This window comes from Mirounga leonina, unplaced genomic scaffold (genome assembly GCF_011800145.1).
Source record: "Mirounga leonina isolate KUSES-001 unplaced genomic scaffold, KU_Mleo_1.0 Mir_176, whole genome shotgun sequence".
NCBI classification, from domain to species: domain Eukaryota; kingdom Metazoa; phylum Chordata; class Mammalia; order Carnivora; family Phocidae; genus Mirounga; species Mirounga leonina.
The window spans coordinates 2,574,715-2,593,404 of record NW_023270454.1 but is presented as its reverse complement, the minus strand read 5'-3'; the positions used below and the strand labels follow the sequence as shown (position 1 = coordinate 2,593,404).

Sequence of the window (18,690 nt, the reverse complement as noted above, 5' to 3'; positions counted from 1 at the left end):
AGGAAAAAAACATTCATACACAAAGACTGACACAACAGCCATCTACAAAAAGATTTTATCTCTAGGCTTAAATAAGCTTGTATTGGTGAAATTCATAATACATTTTATAGAATAAACCCAAGGCCTGGAGATATGTCAATTTTTGGTTACAGCATGTTGTTACTTTCAGGATAATCAGCTACTAACTCTTTATAAAACTGATTATGTACTTTAGTAGAAGATTCCACTCTCTTCATTCTGACAATGCTGGTTAATACAATAAATTAACTAAAGCTTAGACTCAACATCCACAAGTGGCTTCTGCTTCTTCCTTACATTCACCTGAAGTGGCCAGCTGTAATCTAAAGATCAGGAATTGAACTTTGTGGGGATGTATCAAAAGAACTTCTGTAAAGGTATGTATCATGCACTCATAACTACTGATACTACAGAGAATAAATTATGTGTATTGCTGGCATCAACGCTATGGTCAGACATTGTGGCTGAGTCTGGATTTGCAGAACTGTTTTGGTCCAAAAGCAGAAGACAATGTAAATAGAGTATTTACTTTTAAGATCATCAGAACACTACCTCTAAGATGCCAGAAGCCACTGATTACCATCTACTTTGCATGATTTTTCCCTTTATTCTCTTGGCTATTTTCTTCTCTCTCTGCTAGTTCAAGATTCCAGATGTCAATAAACACCCTGCCCTTTATTTTTAGTACTACCAAGACCTTTAACCTTGACAATCACCACATATAGGACTAATTCTTCAGACACTGACAAGGTGAATAATCCATATCCAAAATTAAAGGGGAAAAAATGAGTTGGTTAATAAAGGAAGATCCAAATAGATGTGGAATATATAGAACATTATTTCAAACTTTAATAGTAACTCTTGTTTGAGGTTTTGTTTGTTGCAAATGCCATGTGTGTGTTATCTCTGGGTTTTAAATGCTATAGTCACATATTATGCTAGATGATTTAACAAATGATCATCTAAGAAAGAGATCAAAGTGGCCTAGTGCTTATAAAGGTCAAAATTACTACCATCAAAAGCTTGATAAACATTCACAACCTATCTAACAATGATACAGATCTTGATTGATCACTTCCCCTAAATGTTAAGTCCTCCAACTTCGTTAACAAATGATCAAAAGCAGAGACTGCGAATTGAAAGAGAAACCACAAATTGCTCACAAACACTCAGAAAAACACTATGATTTATAAAACAGATAAACTGAACCAAACCAAACCACAATGTGCTTTACATACTATCCGAGCTCAAATCTTTTTAAACATTAGCTATATTCCAATACCATAGACAAATCGATATAACCGTAACTCCTGAGGGACTCATGTGTTCTAAAGATAAAACCACTGACTATTTCAGCAACTCACCTAAATTACAGATTCTAGCCAATCCCCACCCAAAATTTCTAATTTCCTAATTTTCTAATTTCCACCCTAAAATCACTCTATGACTAACCCCAGCTCCTAAAACCTTTTGTATCTTCTTTGCTAACTCCCTCCTTCTGAGATGCCCCCCAGTTATTCTGGTGTGTGTTATTCCCTGCTGTAGCAAGCTAAATAAATGTGAACTTATATTTGACTATAGATATGTTACTAGTGGCCTTTGACGGTAGGCTTTAATATCCTTAAGGCAGAAAACTGGCAGCCCAGAATTAGGAATAGGAAGAAGACTTTATGCTATATACCTTTTAAAATTTTGTACCATGTTATTGTATTACCTATTTAAAAGAATAAATAGAGACTCTACAAATGTATATAACTCTATTATAAATGAGTCAACCAATAGTAATACTACCAATATCCAATCAGCTGCAACTCATCCAGAAATCAGAGTATTGCTGGCTGTCAGCAGACAGGAGAATTCACTAACTGTTTCAAAAAGGCTATAAAGAGGGACGCCTGGGTGGCTCAGTCAGTTACACGGCTGCCTTCGGCTCAGGTCTTGATCCGGGAGTCATGCGATCGAGCTCTGCATCTGGCTCTCTACTCAGTGGGGAGCCTGCTTCTCTCTTTCTCCCCGCCTGCCGCTCTGCCTACTTGTGCTCTCTCTCTCTCTCTCTGTCAAATAAATAAATAAATAAAATCTTTAAAAATTTTTTTTAAAAAATGGCTAAAAAGATTCCAGACCATTAATGGATCAATGGGTTATCAACAGATCTTTGTGTCAAAATTCAAAATCTCTTCCTATTTGGAAGCTAAAACTAAATCAGCCAGCAGTCAGAAGTGATAATTAGCTTTGCACCTTATGTGGACAAATTTTTATTATACAGTGTGGAACAACATAATGAGTACCCACAGAGCAACAATTATCAACCTTCTGCTAATCTTCAAACTATTCTTTTTTTTTTTTTTTTAAGATTTTATTTATTTTTTGACAGAGAGCAACACAGCGAGAGAGGGAACACAAGCAGGGGGAGTGGAAGAGGGAGAAGCAGGCTTCCTGCCAAGCAGGGAGCCCGATGCGGGGCTCGATCCCCAGACCCCAGGATCATGAGCTGAGCCGAAGGCAGACGCTTAACGACTGAGCCATCCAGGCGCCCCCCAAACTATTCTTAAAGATTTCTCTAAATCAAAGATACATTATAACTCAATGCAAAATATATTTTTTTTAAGATTTTATTTGACAGAGAGAGACACAGCGAGAGAGGGAACACAAGCAGGGGGAGTGGGAGAGGGAGAACCAGGCTTAAATCACGTAGTCTGAATTTTTCAATTTTGTTCTTCCTTTTGAAAATTGGTTTGCTTATTCTCAGTCTTTTTCATTTCCATATAAACTTTATTTTTCCCAAAGTGTATTTATTTGTAATCTCTACACCCAACACGGGGCCTAATCTCACAACCCCCAAATCAAGAATCACATGCTCTACTGATTGAGCCAGCCAGGTGACCCTCCATATAAATTTTAGAATCAGCTTACCAATTTCTATTAAAAAATCCCAGGATTTTGATTGGTATTGCATTTATTTATAAATCAGTTTGGGGAAGTGACATCTTAACAATTTTGCACTGTCTGATCATGAACATGATGTAACTCTCCTTACAGTTAAGTCTTAAATTTCTCTCAGCAATGTCCTGTAGTTTTCAGTAAAGAGATTTTATGCATTTTTGTCACATTTATTCCTATGTATTTTGTGGGTTTTGGAAATATTCTAAATAAAATTTTTAAAAATTTCATTTCCCAAATGTTTGCTGATAGTATATAAAAATACAATTGATTTTTATATATTCACCTTGTATCCTTTGACTTTGCTAAATTCAACTACTAATGGTTATTTTGCAGATTACCTAGGATTTTTTATATAAACAATCTTGCAATTTGTAAATAGAGACAATTTTATTTCTTCCTTTCCAATCTGTATGCCTTTTAACTCTACTTCTTGCCCTACTTCAATGGCTAGGACAACTAGTTACAATGCTGAACATAAGTGGCAAGCAAGGACATTCTTGCCTTATTCCTAATCTTAGGGGAATATTTAATATTTTAATATTCAATATTTTACCATGAAGTATGAATTTGCTGTAGGTTTTTCTTAGATGATCATCAGTTGATGAAGCTCCCCCCTCCTATTCCTAGTTTTCTGAGGTTTGTTTAAATCATGAATGGGTATATAATTTTTGTCAGTTGGTTTTTCTGAATTTACTGAAGTAATCATATGAGTTTTCTCCTTTATGTGGTTAATATGGTAGAGTAAACTGATGGATTTTCAAACCAACTCTGCATTTCTGGGATAAACCCTACTTGGTAATTGTGTTATTATTAATACATTCAAGTTGCTGATACAAGTTAGTTAAAAATCTCTGATACATAAGTAATTATTTATATTGTGCTAAGTTGTCAAAACTATGGTATCCACAAAACCTTTTCTTTTTTTTTTTTTTTTTTTTTTTAAAGATTTTATTTATTTTTTAGAGAGTGAGAGAGAAACAGCATGAGAGGGGCAAGGGTCAGAGGGAGAAGCAGGCTCCCCGCCAAGCCGGGAGCCCGATGTGGGACTCGATCTCAGGACCCTGGGATCATGACCTGAGCCGAAGGCAGACGCTTAACCATCTGAGCCACCCAGGCGCCCCACAAAACCTTTTCAATATAGGTTTCAATATAGGTTTTAGATTTCAATTTTCTTAATTGGAGTTGCAATAACAATAATAGTGATCATGATGTTTACTAGTTGTATGCTAACTACACAACAGGCATTACGCTAACGGCTTTATAAATATTCTCATTTAATCTAGTAACACTCTATTAAGTATTATTTTTTTTTAAGATTTTATTTATTTATTTGTCAGAGAGAGACAGACAGAGCATAAGAAGGGGGAGCAGGCAGAGGGAGAGGGAGAAGCAGGTTCCCTGCTGAGCAAGGAGCCCGATGCGGGACTTGATCCCAGGACCCTGGGATCATGACCTGAGCTGAAGGCAGACGCTTAACCGATTGAGCCACCCAGGCATCCCTCTATTAAGTATTATTATCTCTATTTGACAGATGTGGCAACCAAGGTTTAGGGAGGTTAGGAAATTTGTCAAAGATCTCACAACTAGCAACTGGAGGAGGTGGAGTTTGATTCCAGGTCAGTTGATTCCAGAGACTAAGCTCTTATCCCTCTTTTGCTATACTGCTTTACCAAATAATCTCTAATACTTTTTTCTTAATATATAATTCAAAGTAATATAACATGGGTTACAGTAAAAATAAGTTCTCTGAGAGGCCACTAAAGTTTAAATCCAGGGGCGCCTGGGTGGCTCAGTTGTTAAGCATCTGCCTTCGGCTCAGGTCATGATCCCAGGGTCCTGGGATCGAGCCCACATGAGGCTCCCTGCTTGGTGGTGGGGGGGGGGTGGCCTGCTTCTCCCTTTCCCACTCCAGCTTCTTGTATTCCTTCTCTCGCTGCCTCTCTCTCTGTCAAATGAATAATAAAATCTTAAAAAAAAAAAAAAAGTTCAAATCCAAATGAGAACTATGTAGCATAACACACAACAAATATCCAAGATACACTCTCATGGAAACAAAAGGATTTTATACAATTCCAGGTTAATTAGCTATAACTGTCTCTTTTACATAAAAAAAAAAAAAACCCACATAAAGTGAGTGACAGGGAAGTGATTATTATTGGTCATCTGGAATCCACTCTAATTCTTATGGAAATACACTCAAAAACTTCCCACCCAGGGGCACCTGGGTAGCTCAATCCGTTAAGCGTCTGCCCACATGGGGCTCCCCCCCCCATCAACGGGGAGTCTGCTTCTCCCTCTGCCCCTCCCCCCACTCATGCTCTCTCACTCGCTCTCTCTCAAATAAAATCTTTAAAAAAAAAAAAAACTTCACACCTGGATTGCCTAAGGAATAGTGAGCAACTTGTGGCTCTATCATAAAAGAGAACAGAGATTTTAAAAAATAATAAATTACTAAATTTACCTTTCTAGTATCAACTTCAATATGTGAAACACACAATGCCACATGCTAAGACTTCACCGTTCTTCTTTGTAATAATGAAGCATTTTATTCTTTCGTTATTCTACTTACTGTTGCTGACCTCCTTAACTTGATTTAAAAGCATAAACTTAGAAGAAATTCACTGACCACAACTAAAACTACCTTTCTCTCATCCTAATAATAAAAGCTAGGAAAGACTGGGTACAATCACCAACTCTCTCCTGTTTCTTTAAGAAACTCTGACATTTTAGCTTCATCTCCAACAATACCAGTTTGGGGAAGTTTACAATTCAAGTCTAATTATCCAGTGTCATCCTTTTAAAAGCTGAAATACTGTAGGATAGTAACTGAAAAACAAACCATTCAATAATAATTCATTTAGAATAGATCTAAGTTTCTATGCCTAGCCTTTATGGAACTGGATAATAATAATATTTGTTAAAGTCTAAAGTTCTGAAATCTATAGGAGAAAGAGAGCTGGAAGGGTTCTTTAAGTAAAATTCAAAAATACTAGGGAAGTAGTTATATTCTAAGTTAAATAATCCAATACTTATTTGGCACCTATTACATGTTCACATTGTGTAAGTCATTTATAGATTATACAATTTTAACAAATGGACTCTACCTTGAAGAACTTTATGTTCTGTTTTTTTTAAGAATTTTATTTTTAAGGTGGCTCAGTTGGTTAACATCTACCTTCGGCTCAGGTCATGATCCCAGGGTCCTGGGATAGAGCCCCGCATCAGGCTCTCTGCTCAGCAGGGAGCTTGATTCTGCTTCTCCCTCTCCCTCTGCTGATCCCCCTGCTTGTGCTCTCTCTCTGTCAAATAAATAAATAAAATCTTTTAAAAAATAATTTAAAAATAAATTTTTTAAAAATTTTATTTTTAAGTAATCTGTACACTCAATGTGGGGCTCAAATTCAACCCTCAAAGATCAAGAGTTGCATGCTCCACTGACTTAGCCTGCCAGGCACCCCTATGTTCTATTTAAGTAGAAAAAATAATTCATATTCAAATCACAAGATTTAATATGAACACAGAGAAGTTAAGCAATACATTGTATGGTATAGACTCTAACTATGGAAGAATATAAAGGGGTATCAGTGGTGGCTACAGAAATCAAGGAAGGACATCAGAAAATTGAGACTTGAGCTGGGTCTTCTCAAAGTTCCAAAGCCACTTCCACATTTTCAGATATTTGTTATAGCAGCATTCCACTCTTGACACCAAAATAAAATAAATAAAAGGTATACTAAAAGGGAGAAAAGAAGAAATTCCAGACATACACATAATATACTGTATGTATGGATATTTTTAATGAAATATTTCAAAAATAATTTTACATAAAATAGTATAGGAAATATTACAAATGTTGCTACCTACCCATGTACCTACCATGTAGATTTAAAATACTAAATTTGCCATACCTGTTTCAAATATATTTTTTTAAGATTTTATTTATTTATTTGTCAGAAAGAGAGAATGAGCACAAGCAAGGGGAGCAGCAGGCAGAGGGAGAAGCAGGCTCCCCGCTGAGCAAGGAGCTTAGCGAGTCCCTGGTATGCGGGACTCGATCCCAGAACTCTGGGATCGTGTCCTGAGCCAAAGGCAGACGCTTAACCGACTGAGCCACTCAGGTGTCCTGAGTTTCAAATATTTTTTTTTTTTAAAGATTTTATTTATTTATTTGAGAGAGAGAATGAGAGAGAGAGAGAGCATGAGAGGGGGAGGGTCAGAGGGAGAAGCAGACTCCCTGCTGAGCAGGGAGCCCGATGTGGGACTCGATCCAGGGACTCCAGGATCATGACCTGAGCCGAAGGTAGTCGCTTAAACAACTGAGCCACCCAGGTGCCCCTGAGTTTCAAATATTTTTAAGAACTAAAATACTGCAGATATAATTGAGCAACCTCCATCTGATTCCTTCCTCTCCAGAGGTAATTACCACATGTAAGTAGTTGTGTATCCTCCCACATGTATATAATTTGTTACAAATGTATCTATATACAACATAGTATATTTTATATTTTATATAAATGGTATCATACTGTGTATTCTTTTGTAACTTGCATTTTTATACTCAACACTGCTTTCCAGATAATCTAAAATGGGGCCACAGTACCCATTTTTCCTCCCATTTTTTTAAGCTCCACAGCTGATTCTGATTGGTAACCAGAGTTGAGAATTATCATTCTAGGTCTATATATATTATCCAAGAATGCTTTTAGTGCTCCAAAATTGCTAACACATTTTATTATTATTTTTACGTAAGCTCTATGTCCACCACTGGGCTTGAATTCAACACCCCGAGATCAAGAGTTGCAGGCTCTACTGACTCAACCAGCCAGGTGCCCCTGGTAACACATTTTAACTTAGCTTTTTACCATGAGTCAGTTGTTGTTAGATTACCTTATTTCAATAAAAATTATTTAACAGTGCTTCCAACTCAGAAGCAAAAAACCTAATCAAACCAAGTGTGCACATGATTCAAAACAATAAACAAACAATAAAACTGGTTTCTTGAAGGGGATGGGTGTGGGTACAAAGGGGCAGTAACACAGGAGTCTCGTGGTGATGTTTCCACTTAAACATCTTGATTGTGGTGGTAGTTATGCAAGTCTACACATGTAGACTTGCATAGAGCTACAGACAAATACATGTGCACACAAGTTCACGTATAACTGGTGAAACTTGAATAAACTCTGTGGACTGTGCTAATGTCAATTTCTCGGTTTGATATAGTGAGTGGTAGTGTGAGATGCTGACACTAGAGGACAGAGACCTAGGGGAGAAAGTATAGGACCTCCCTGTACATTTATTTACAACATCCTGTGAATCTCTTACCTAAAAGTAAAAACTTAATACATTTTTAAAACTAAGTTTCTAAAGTACACTGAAAAAATTCTGCAGGCTTTTCACAGGCAAAATCAGTCCAGTATCCTGCTACAATATACATCTACTACACAAATGATATTTTTAGGTAAGTATACCTAACATCGGAAGCAAATCTGCATAAAAGAGAAAGAAAACATTGGTGATGACCACTTTAATCCTGCAGTAAGTATGAAAGATAAACCTTAGAAGTTATTGGCCTATAAGCTATTATTTTTAGATTATTGTGTGGTCTTACCCTCATGGGACACTAGGATTTACCTAAATAGCTATCTCTGTTCACTACAAATAACCCTGCTTTCATTCCTATTTTAAGCCAGCAAGCCTGCCCTACTTTTGCAGATTTATTTCCTAATCTACTCACCTGCTTTTCCAATCATGAACCAGTTAAACACTGCTGAAGAGGTTATGTTAAATATTACTGAAACTCATAAGCAGCTTTCAGATCCTTTCATAACCTATTAGAACAAGTAATTTTATTTCACTGATCTGACACAGCTCTTTGAGATATTCCTTCTATTCTTTGATAGTCATAGAGCATGCTTTCAAAGTACTGGGAACTAGCCCTCCCAGAACCAATTAAGTAATAACCACTATCAGTGATAGTCTGAGAGAAATAGTAAGTTTATAGTGACATCATATGTTTTCAATAAAACAGTGTGCAAAAGTAAAAAATAAGTAGCCTCCTTTCATGGATAAATCTACCAATTACCTTTATTACTTTGGCCATTCATTAAAACTCTTATTTATGTTTTTTAAAAATTTTAGTTTTTTATTTTATCCTATTTTATTTTTAAACTTCCACAAAGCCTTAGGTCACAAGAACAAAATGTACACACAAAAGCCCACAAATTAAGTCTTACCTCTTTAGGCTACTGATCAACAAAGTTTAAACTTGAAAGGATTATCAATTTGTAAAGTGAGGGAGCAAACCTTTCATACCAGATATAGTCTACCATTTAGTCATCTGCTCTTCATGGTGCTATTAGTCATAGGAAGCTCCATAGTTCTGATTTTCTGTCACACTTTTGTGAGGTCATTACACGCTACACTGAGTACTTTCGAAGACAGTATTTAAGCTAAGTATAAAGAGAAACATGTTGCTTCTAGTAGGAATTCATCGAGTATTTGTTTAAACATCTGTTTACGATTTCTAAAATTCTATCTATACTTTAGACAAGGAAAATTTCACCATTTTTCTTATTAAGGATTTTAGGTTTAAATCCTTTCAAAAGTTCCTAAGGAGACTACAGTTGGAAAGTATAAAATACAACACTCTTGGGGCATCTGGGTGGTTCAGTTGGTTTAAGCATCTGACTCTTGGTTTCGGCTCAGGTCGTAATCTCATGGGTCGTGAGATCGAGCCCTGCATTGGGCTCCCCATTCAGGAGGAAGTCTGCTTGAAGATTCTCTCCCTCTGCCCCTCCCCCCACACACTCTCTCTCAAATAAATACATAATCTTTTTAAAAAATACAACACTCTTAAAACTTCATTTTACGTATGCCACTTAAAGTCAAACAGATCTACAAAATTATAATAATAAAGTCAAACAGATCTGCTGTCAAATCTAAGATTCAAGATTAACTCTTAATAAAGAACAGCTAACATTTATTAAGCACTCACTATGCGCACTATGTTAAGCACTTTACATACAATATGAAATGCAATCTTTAAATTCTGAGGTAGGTACTGTTATCTCCCATTTTAAACTTGAAGCAAGGAAAATAAATGACAAAAGTCACACAGCTAGTAATGAGCAGAGCCCCTGCCCTTTTCTAAACTGTCTTCCATAAAATAAGCTTCTTATGCTTTCACTTAAACATTTACTAAGCACCTGTGTGCTAAGCAATATATTCAGCATTAATAATACACAGTCCTTGCCCTTGAAGAGAACTGTTTAGTATAATAACATAAAAATATTTAGAGAAATTTGAAAAGCAATGAGACTGCTCATGGGAGCATAAAGGAGGCAGTATCTTCTGTTGCTGCTGCTGCTGCTGCTAATAGCAGCTAACATGTATTGAGCACTTACTAGGCACCTGTCACTGCAGCTTGTGGCATTTATTTAATCCTTACAACTACCCTGTAAACTAGGTTCTATTATCCCTTTACTTCAGATAGGAAAACTGAGGAAAAACGAGATTAAGTGACTGGTCCAAGGTCGGGCTGCTACTAAAAGAAGCAGAATTTGAATCCAGGTGTGTCTGATTTCAAGGCCGTGTTCTAAAACCATTATTCTATACAGCCTCTTAGTAGTAAAGGAGAAAAAGCTTTTCAGATGTCCACTTGGCTAAATCTTGAAAGATAAATAAGGGCTGATCAAGTTGGGGCACAAGGTTCTACATAAAAATAATGCAAAGAACCCATTCACAGGGCGCCTGGGTGGCTCAGTTGGTTAAGTGACTGCCTTCGGCTCAGGTCATGATCCTGGAGTCCCTGGATCGAGTCCCGCATCGGGCTCTCTGCTCAGCAGGGAGTCTGCTTCTCCCTCTGACCCTCCCCCCTCTCATGTGTTCTCTCTCTCTCTCTCATTCTGTCTCAAATAAATAAATAAAATCTTTAAAAAAAAAAAAAAGAACCCATTCACAGATATAAAATTTCATGGCATTCTGGGGAACTACAAGTAGGAGTAAAGTAAGTTTGGGAACAGGGGTATGAAATGAGGAGAAAGTAACACAGTACTGGGGGTTTAGCATGAAGAGAACTATACATCAACAAAATTAGAATTTATCTTATGGGCAGAAAGTGCTCATAAAGGGGTTCAAGAACAATAATAATCCTCTACATTATCCACAGATCATGATGGCACCATGGACATTAAATAGCCCTAGCAAGAGGCTACTGCAATAGTATAAGCAAAATGTCAGAGAGGGAGATGACGTAGAAGGTTCTGTACAAACCAAAAGTCCATAGAACTGAGTCTGGTAGAACTGGATGTGAAGTGAAAGGGATAAGAGTGTGGCCTGACTCCCAGGCTTGTCATTGGAGCCAGGGACTAAATGGGTAAGTGGTGTGATTAACAAGGATGGGAAATACACTTAGAAAACCCTTTCTATCTCCTCTGCTTATTAGTGCTTTTTAATACTTACTTTATCCCTCTATCAACTTTTTCTACCTTTTTCACAATCTCTTCAATAAAATAAAAACAAGTCTGTCTCACTTTCATAATATCTGCTTGTATGATGTTTGAATCATCTGTAATTCTGAATTACATTTATAAGCCAATTAAGCTTTGGGTTTTTTTAAACACAGAGCCATCAAAATAATCTTGCTGTTCCCTTAATGGAATCAATGTCAACTGCCCTAGCAGTTTTCAGCTATCCCTCTTCTCCTCTTTCTTCTTTTACGTCTTTCAATTCTTTGACGTTCCTAATTTTACCCACGCTGTCTACTCCTTAGTCAATTATACTTTTTCTCCATCCTTACTTCTGCATGTTTCCCCAAACCCTATGTAGCTGAAACAACTTCTTTTTCTGCTAAACAAGTTACCCCCACTTCACATCAGGTATAATATACTTCATTTTTTTTTAAGATTTTATTCATTTATTTATTTGAGAGAGAGAGAGCACAAGCAGGGGGAGAGGCAGAGGGAGAGGGAGAAGCAAGCTCCCCGCTGAGCAGGAAGCCCAACATGGGGCTCGATCCCAGGACTCTGGGATCATGACCTGAGCTGAAGGCAGATGCTTAACGACTGAGCTACCCAGGCACCCCAATATACTTTAAAACTCATTTTCTTGGGGCGCTTGGGTGGCTCAGTTGGTTAAGCGACTGCCTTCAGCTCAGGTCATGATCCCAGGGTCCTGGGATCGAGCCCCGCATCGGGTTCCCTGCTCTGCGGGGAGCCTGCTTTTCCCTCTCCCACTCCCCCGCTTGTGTTCCCTCTCTCGCTGTGTCTCTCTCTGTCAAATAAATAAAATAAAATCTTAAAACAAACAAACAAACAAACTCATTTTCTTCTTTTTAGCTTTCCCTCATTAAGACACTACAAAATCCTTAAATACGATGGTAGCCTTTCCCAAGCCTAGCTGTTTTGAGGCAATTCTTAATTGTATTCTTTTTTTTACCTCTGACCAACTTTATTATATTTTGAAAAACTGTAATCCTATTAAGAAAGTAAAAGGGGGCACCTGGGTGGCTCATTCACTAAGCCCCGCATCCCCCTCCCTGCATCGAGCCCCACATCCCCCTCCCTGCATCGAGCCCTGCATCCCCCACATGGAGCCTGCATCATTGGGATCCCTGCTCAGCGGGAGGCCTGCTTCTCCCTCTCCCCCTCCCCCCTGCTTGTGTTCCCTCTCTCTCTGTGTCTCTGTCAAATAAATAAATAAAATCTTAAAAAAAATAAAAATAAAAAATAAAATCCTTAATAATGAAAAAGAAAAAAATTAAAAACAAAACCAAAAACACACAAACCCTTGGTAAATCCATTCTAATACAAAAAAAGGCAAGAGGGGACAAGAACTGTGGAAATAAATGAGGCATAGGTACCAGAGACTGAAACAGGCTTCAGGGTAACCTTGTGAAAATAGCAATTTTGTCCATACTATTCTTTTAAGAAAGCCATAGCTACACTATTCTGACTGGCAGAATATTAAAGATCCAGTAGCCTCTGTGTGCTACAAATGACACAGTACCTCCTATGAATATATAATACACTTGAATTCCAAATGAAGGGGAGAAATGTCTGAGCATCTTATTGAAAAGAAGTCTGACTTTTCTGTGAACACCATTTGGCCACCAACAATGGACTCTCCACATCCGTCACATAATTCCTAGTGAAATTTCTTTGTTGCTTTGGAAAAGATTCAGTCCAGGAGAATAAATCATTTTTTAAAAAATCACTGTCAAAGAGGGGCGCCCGGGTGGCTCAGTCATTAAGCATCTGCCTTCGGCTCAGGTCACGATCCCAGGGTCCTGGGATCGAGCCCCGCATCGGGCTCCCTGCTCCGCGGGAGGCCTGCTTCTCCCTCTCCCACTCCCCCTGCTTGTGTTCCCTCTCTCGCTGTGTCTCTCTCTCTGTCAAATAAATACATAAAAATCTTTAAAAAAAAAAATCACTGTCAAAGAAAAAAAATTCTCTCAAACAGGAAAAAAAATTGGAAACCAGGAAAAAAAAAAAGAAAATCAAGCTAAAAGATTTTCACAATTCAATCATTTGAGTGTCTGGTTTTTTTCTGCTCTAGATACCAGTAGTGATGCCACAGTGCAATTGACTGTTCTAGAGGCACACACAACTATTATTTTAAAACAAGAAACAAATGAGCACTTGTTGGCATACATTGCAGATGGCTCTCCACAAAAAATGAATGAATGAAATCATAACAATTTTTACATTTTTAAACATAAACACCTTCAACTGCTAGGAAAGAAACCAGCTGCTAAAAAAGTACTAGACAGAACTGTATTGGTCTCTTCATGTTGTTACACATGGGATTCCACCCAGATATCCTCTAAATCATAGAAGGGGATGGGGTGCCTGCCTGGCTCAGTCAGTTCATGCAACACTTGATAGAGGGGGTTGTAAGTTTGAGTCCCATGTTGGGTGCAGAAATTGCTTAAAAATAAAAAAAATAAATTGTAGAACAGGTATTTTCCTGACCTTAACAGTTTTCCAACTTATAATTTCATATACTTTCTTTCTTTCTTTTTTCTTAAAGATTTTATTTATTTATTTGACAGAGAAAGACACAGCGAGAGAGGGAACACAAACGGGGAGTGGGAGCGGGAGAAGCAGACTCCCTGCCGAGCAGGGAGCCCGATGCGGTACTCGATCCCGGGACTCCAGGATCATGACCTGAGCCAAAGGCAGTCGCTTAACCAACTGAGCCACCCAGGCGCCCTATAATTTCATATACTTTCTAATTCTGATATTTTTCAAATGTTAATGAATTCTCAAAAAAGTGTTAATGAGGTGTGCCTGGGTGGCTCAGTCGGTTAAGCGACCCACTCTTGATTTCAGCTTAGGTCATGATCTCAGGGTTGTGGGATGGAGCCCTGCGTTGGGCTCTGTGCTCAGCATGGAGTCTCCTTGGGATTCTCTCTCCTCTCCCTCTGCCCCTCCCCCCACTCATGTGCCCTCTAAATAAATAAATAAATCTTTTAAAAATGTTAATGAGGGACACCTGGGTGGCTCAGTCGGTTAAACGTCTGCCTTAGGCTCAGGTCACGATCCCAGGGTCCTGGGATCGAGTCCCACATCGGGCTCCCTGCTCAGCGGGGAGCCTGCTTCTCCCTCTGCCTGCTGTTCCCCCTGCTTGTGCTCTCTCTCTCTCTGATATATAAATAAATAAAATCTTTAAAAAAATAATAATAAAAAATAAAAAATGTTAATGATTTTTCTACTAACCACTTATGTAGAAACTGATCTATCATGTTTCATATTACAACCTGTCTTAAGCTTTTCATGTCAGTTATATCATTTGCATGGCTCAGATGCTTGACAAAGAAGGTATTATTAACCCTATTTTGCCCATGAGATTATTGGAAAAAAAGAAAAGGGAGGGAGTTTAAGTAAAAAAGCAAGGTTAAAAAAAAAGGGCAAGGTCACAAGTAAGCGCCTGATGCAGTAAAACCTAGGTTTTCTGACTATCAGTCTAGTCCTTCTTCATTTTAGGAAAGTTGCTGTTTAAAGGACACTAAAATACTAGTCACTCCCTCCCACTTTTCTCCAAGATTTGTTCAAACAAAACAATTAAGTAGACTTTAAAGTTAACAGGAAATGACAGAACCAAAAATAACTGGGGTGTGGTCTCACCTCTGAAAAAGATTTCCAGCTGTGAATAAATGCAGACAACTCTGGCCAGACAAGATAACATCAGATCAGGATTTAGTACCCAATACAATGGACCTTAGCTACATATACAGTGACACCTTATTTTCTTAGAACAAACCTCAATTATTTCAAACTCTGGAAAACCCAGGAAAAAAGCAACATAAGTCACAGAGAAGCCAAAATTGCTGTGGTCAAGTTCTCACACTACAGTATTTATATTTAAGATAAATCCACAAACTCTAAGTAAGGGCTTGAAATCATTATATTTCATTTATTTAAGCGTAATCTCGTAAGTATACAACATGCAGTAATTTATAATTTGGCCAAAAAACAAATTATACAGACAATGGAAGTGTTTACTTAACTGTGAGCATGCCTAGCAATAAGAGAGCACCTGCCTTTTAACTATGTTTCATTTTACTTTACTTCTATATTTAAGGGTCTGAAAGGGTTATTTTAAAATTTCCTTTATATCTTATGGCATCTTATGGTGGGAATTACATGCCACAATGGCGATCAGAATTTGGGATTCCTAAAGGTCTGAGGACTGCCACTAAGCTTCACTGAGATCCTATTTATTCTAACTTGACACACAATTCTGGTTTATCTGGTTTCCCTGCCTACTTCAGCTTAGAAACAGCAGATTAGAAGGGCATATTTTGACAGATAAAGAACAGTACTGGAGAAGATAAACAAAAAACAGACAAAAGCATTAAACAGTATAGCAGTAAGGAGTCATTTTGGTACAGGAGGAAACTGCCAACACCCTTAAACAGCAGAATGCACCAGCCATGTTAACAGCACAGGACAGAAATTAATGTACACAACTGACCTTGATTTATCAAAAAAGGTTATGTTTGGTATATTCTTTATCTTAAGAGAAGGTTTATAGTCTTTACGGGTTATATACTATAAAAACTGCCATTAAAATGGTCAAAATTATTTAAGTTAAAGGGCTAAATGTCAGTTATATGAACAATTCACTTCGATCCTTAATAATACCAGACGATCTGAGTAGATAAATCTCAAAAACCCCATTTTATTTACTGAACTTATAGTGTAGGTAATCAGTGTTCATGATCATCACTTATGATCTTGACTTTTTTTTTTTTTAAAAGATTTTCATCTATTTATTCATGAGAGACAGAGAGAGAGGCAGAGGGAGAAGCAGGCTCCCAAGGAGCAGAGCCCGATGCGGGACTCGATCCCAGGACCCCGGGATCATGACCTGAGCCGAAGGCAAACGCTTAACCATCTGAGCCACCCAGGCGCCCTGATCTTGACTTTTTAGAGGGGAAAAAACTAAGTTACACACTAAAATTAGTAGTGTAGAAAATCAACATTTATGATGATTCATGTGTTAGGGAGAAAAAATTTAAGTTAAACACTAAAATTCTCCCCCTTCACTGAACATTCAATAGGCTTTTCCACATTAAAACAAAAACAAAAACGTATTCTGTCACCAATCTTAGTTTCCTTTCTCTTTCTAATTACCAAAATGAAAAAATAAAAGTATTTTAATAGCTTTGCCCACTTAGAGCTAACCCCTTTATCAGAAGCCACTAACACAGCTCGCTTAGGTGTACACTCCCTTCTTATAAATAGTGCTTTCAAACCGATAGTTAAAACTCAAGAGCGAAGAGTTGTACCTAAGTGTCACGGCTGAACAGAAGTGCATAAATTAGAGGTTATGTTTAAACCAGTGTAAGTAGTTTAAGAGCAGAAACAGCTACAATGTAAAACCCTACAGTAAGGAACATTTTAGTTTTGGTTAGACATCTGAATCAGAGAATATCCTTCTTCAAGTCTCTACAGCCAAAAAAATAAAATAAAGCACCAACATCATGTCAAGAGATCTGCAAATCCCTTTCACACATCACAAAATGGATTTATTTGTATTTATTTCACCACACTGTTTCTTTTAAATAACAGCAGTGACTTGTGATGATCTGTAGAAAGTGGGCCAAAAGGTACATGGTAAACGTCCTTAAAAAGGGGGGGGGGAGGGGCGAGATAATCAGATCCTAAAGAAGGGGAGCGGCAGAAAGATCTGACTTGGAAGAATCTACTAAAGTCCCTGCCCACATCACCCTAAATGGCTTCACAGATAAAAGACGAGAAAAGAGGAATCGTTTCTTTTAAAAAAGATGGGGGTCCTGGCCCTTTGGGGTGGCGGGAGAAGAAATCCCCACCCCACCCGCAAGTCCCACACTACGGGAGATAAATTAGCACTCTCCAGCTAGCTACAGATCAAGGTGCATCAGAGAACGCCCAAGGACTGCCCTGCGGGGCTCCCCCTCCCCTCTCTCACACTCCCTCCAGGTCCTCCTCCCGGACCGACGCCCTCCCGCCCCCCCCTTCCCGGCTCCCCGCCCTCCGTCCCCCCGCCGTCGCCCGGCCGAAGGCCGTTTCCCGCGGGTGAACAAGGAGGGCCCTGCGCGCCCGGCACCTTTGATGACGCGTTCGGTGGTGGAGAGGTGGAGGTTCCTCCCGGACATGGTCCCTCGGCCTCCTCTCGGCTCCAGGCGACTGCCAGACGCGCGCCTCCGCCTTCGTGTCCAGCGGTGTCAGCTCCCCGGGTCAGTCAGCCCACGGTGCTCCGGCCCCGGCTCCTCCGGGCGGCCCAGGTACCAGGAGGAGGTGGCCGCGGCAGCCCGGCCTCGAACCTCGCTGACAGGATGCGGGCCCACTGGCCGCTCGCTCCTGAGGAGCCGAGTCGGGAGCGCTGGTGGCTAAGGGAGGCAACCGCGGCGGCCGCGGCTGCTCGCGGCCCGGTCCCGCGTGCGCGCGCGCGCGCTCCCGCACGCCGGTCTCCCAACTTCCCGGCGGCCCGCGCGCGCCGCCTCCGCCGCCGCGCCAAGGCCCAGCGCGCAGCCCCGCCGCCCTGGCCGGCGCTGCCACCTGACCTCCCGCCCCCTCCCCGCGGCAGTAGCCCACCCCGGCTTTCCCCTTCTTCCGAAGGCCCTCGGCCCGCGCTCGCGTGCTTCCTTTCTCCCCTCCTGCTTCCGACGGTGTGTTTGTCCTCTCCTCAGCCTGCCCTCCCTGCAGCTGGCTGCCCCGGGCCGCAGCACCTACCACCAGCCCCTAGGTCCGGCACGGAAAGCCCCGGCGAAGCAGCGGCCATCTTGTGACCTGGCCGCGGCGACCCACAGCGGCTCCCCGGACCGCGAACCTCCTGTCACCCTCACCCTGGGGCCACCTTGCCAAGAGCCCTTGTCTTCCCAGACCCTCCTCACGGGAGCCCTGCCTCCTTTTCTTCTGGTCTTCCACCGCTCTGTCTCTAGGGAGCCCCTGTCAATCTGACCACGCTCCTTCCCACGGTTACCCTCCCTCGCACCCCCATTCACCACTGAAGCCCGCATTTCAGTTTTCACATTTGTTGAGTGCCGTTAGTATAGGAAGAGGTGCGTTCGTGTCCATGCCAGCTCCAGTCCAGTAGTTGGCGGGCCTCAGATTCCAGGTGGCATGAGACCCGGCTGGGCCCCGTGGCCTCCTCACTTCCTTTCCACGTTTAAGAGAAGGGAGAGCAGCCGCTCCACGGAGCTGCTCGGCCAGGCCTCCAATGTGCAGGGAACTGAGCTTCTTG

At 40.1% G+C, this 18,690-nt stretch overlaps 1 protein-coding gene across 2 annotated transcripts in view; it reads right to left on the bottom strand.

Moving 5' to 3' along the window:
* The window catches only part of PPP3CC (protein phosphatase 3 catalytic subunit gamma), a 99,145-nt gene extending 81,244 nt beyond the window's left edge, over positions 1–17,901 (bottom strand). For both annotated transcript variants that reach the window (XM_035022531.1, XM_035022532.1), the window contains exon 1: positions 17,554–17,901. In XM_035022531.1, the coding sequence (XP_034878422.1) occupies positions 17,554–17,602 (49 nt within the window). In that variant the 5' untranslated portion in view covers positions 17,603–17,901. The remainder of the gene's footprint in view (positions 1–17,553) is intronic.
* Positions 17,902–18,690: the final 789 nt, after the last annotated feature.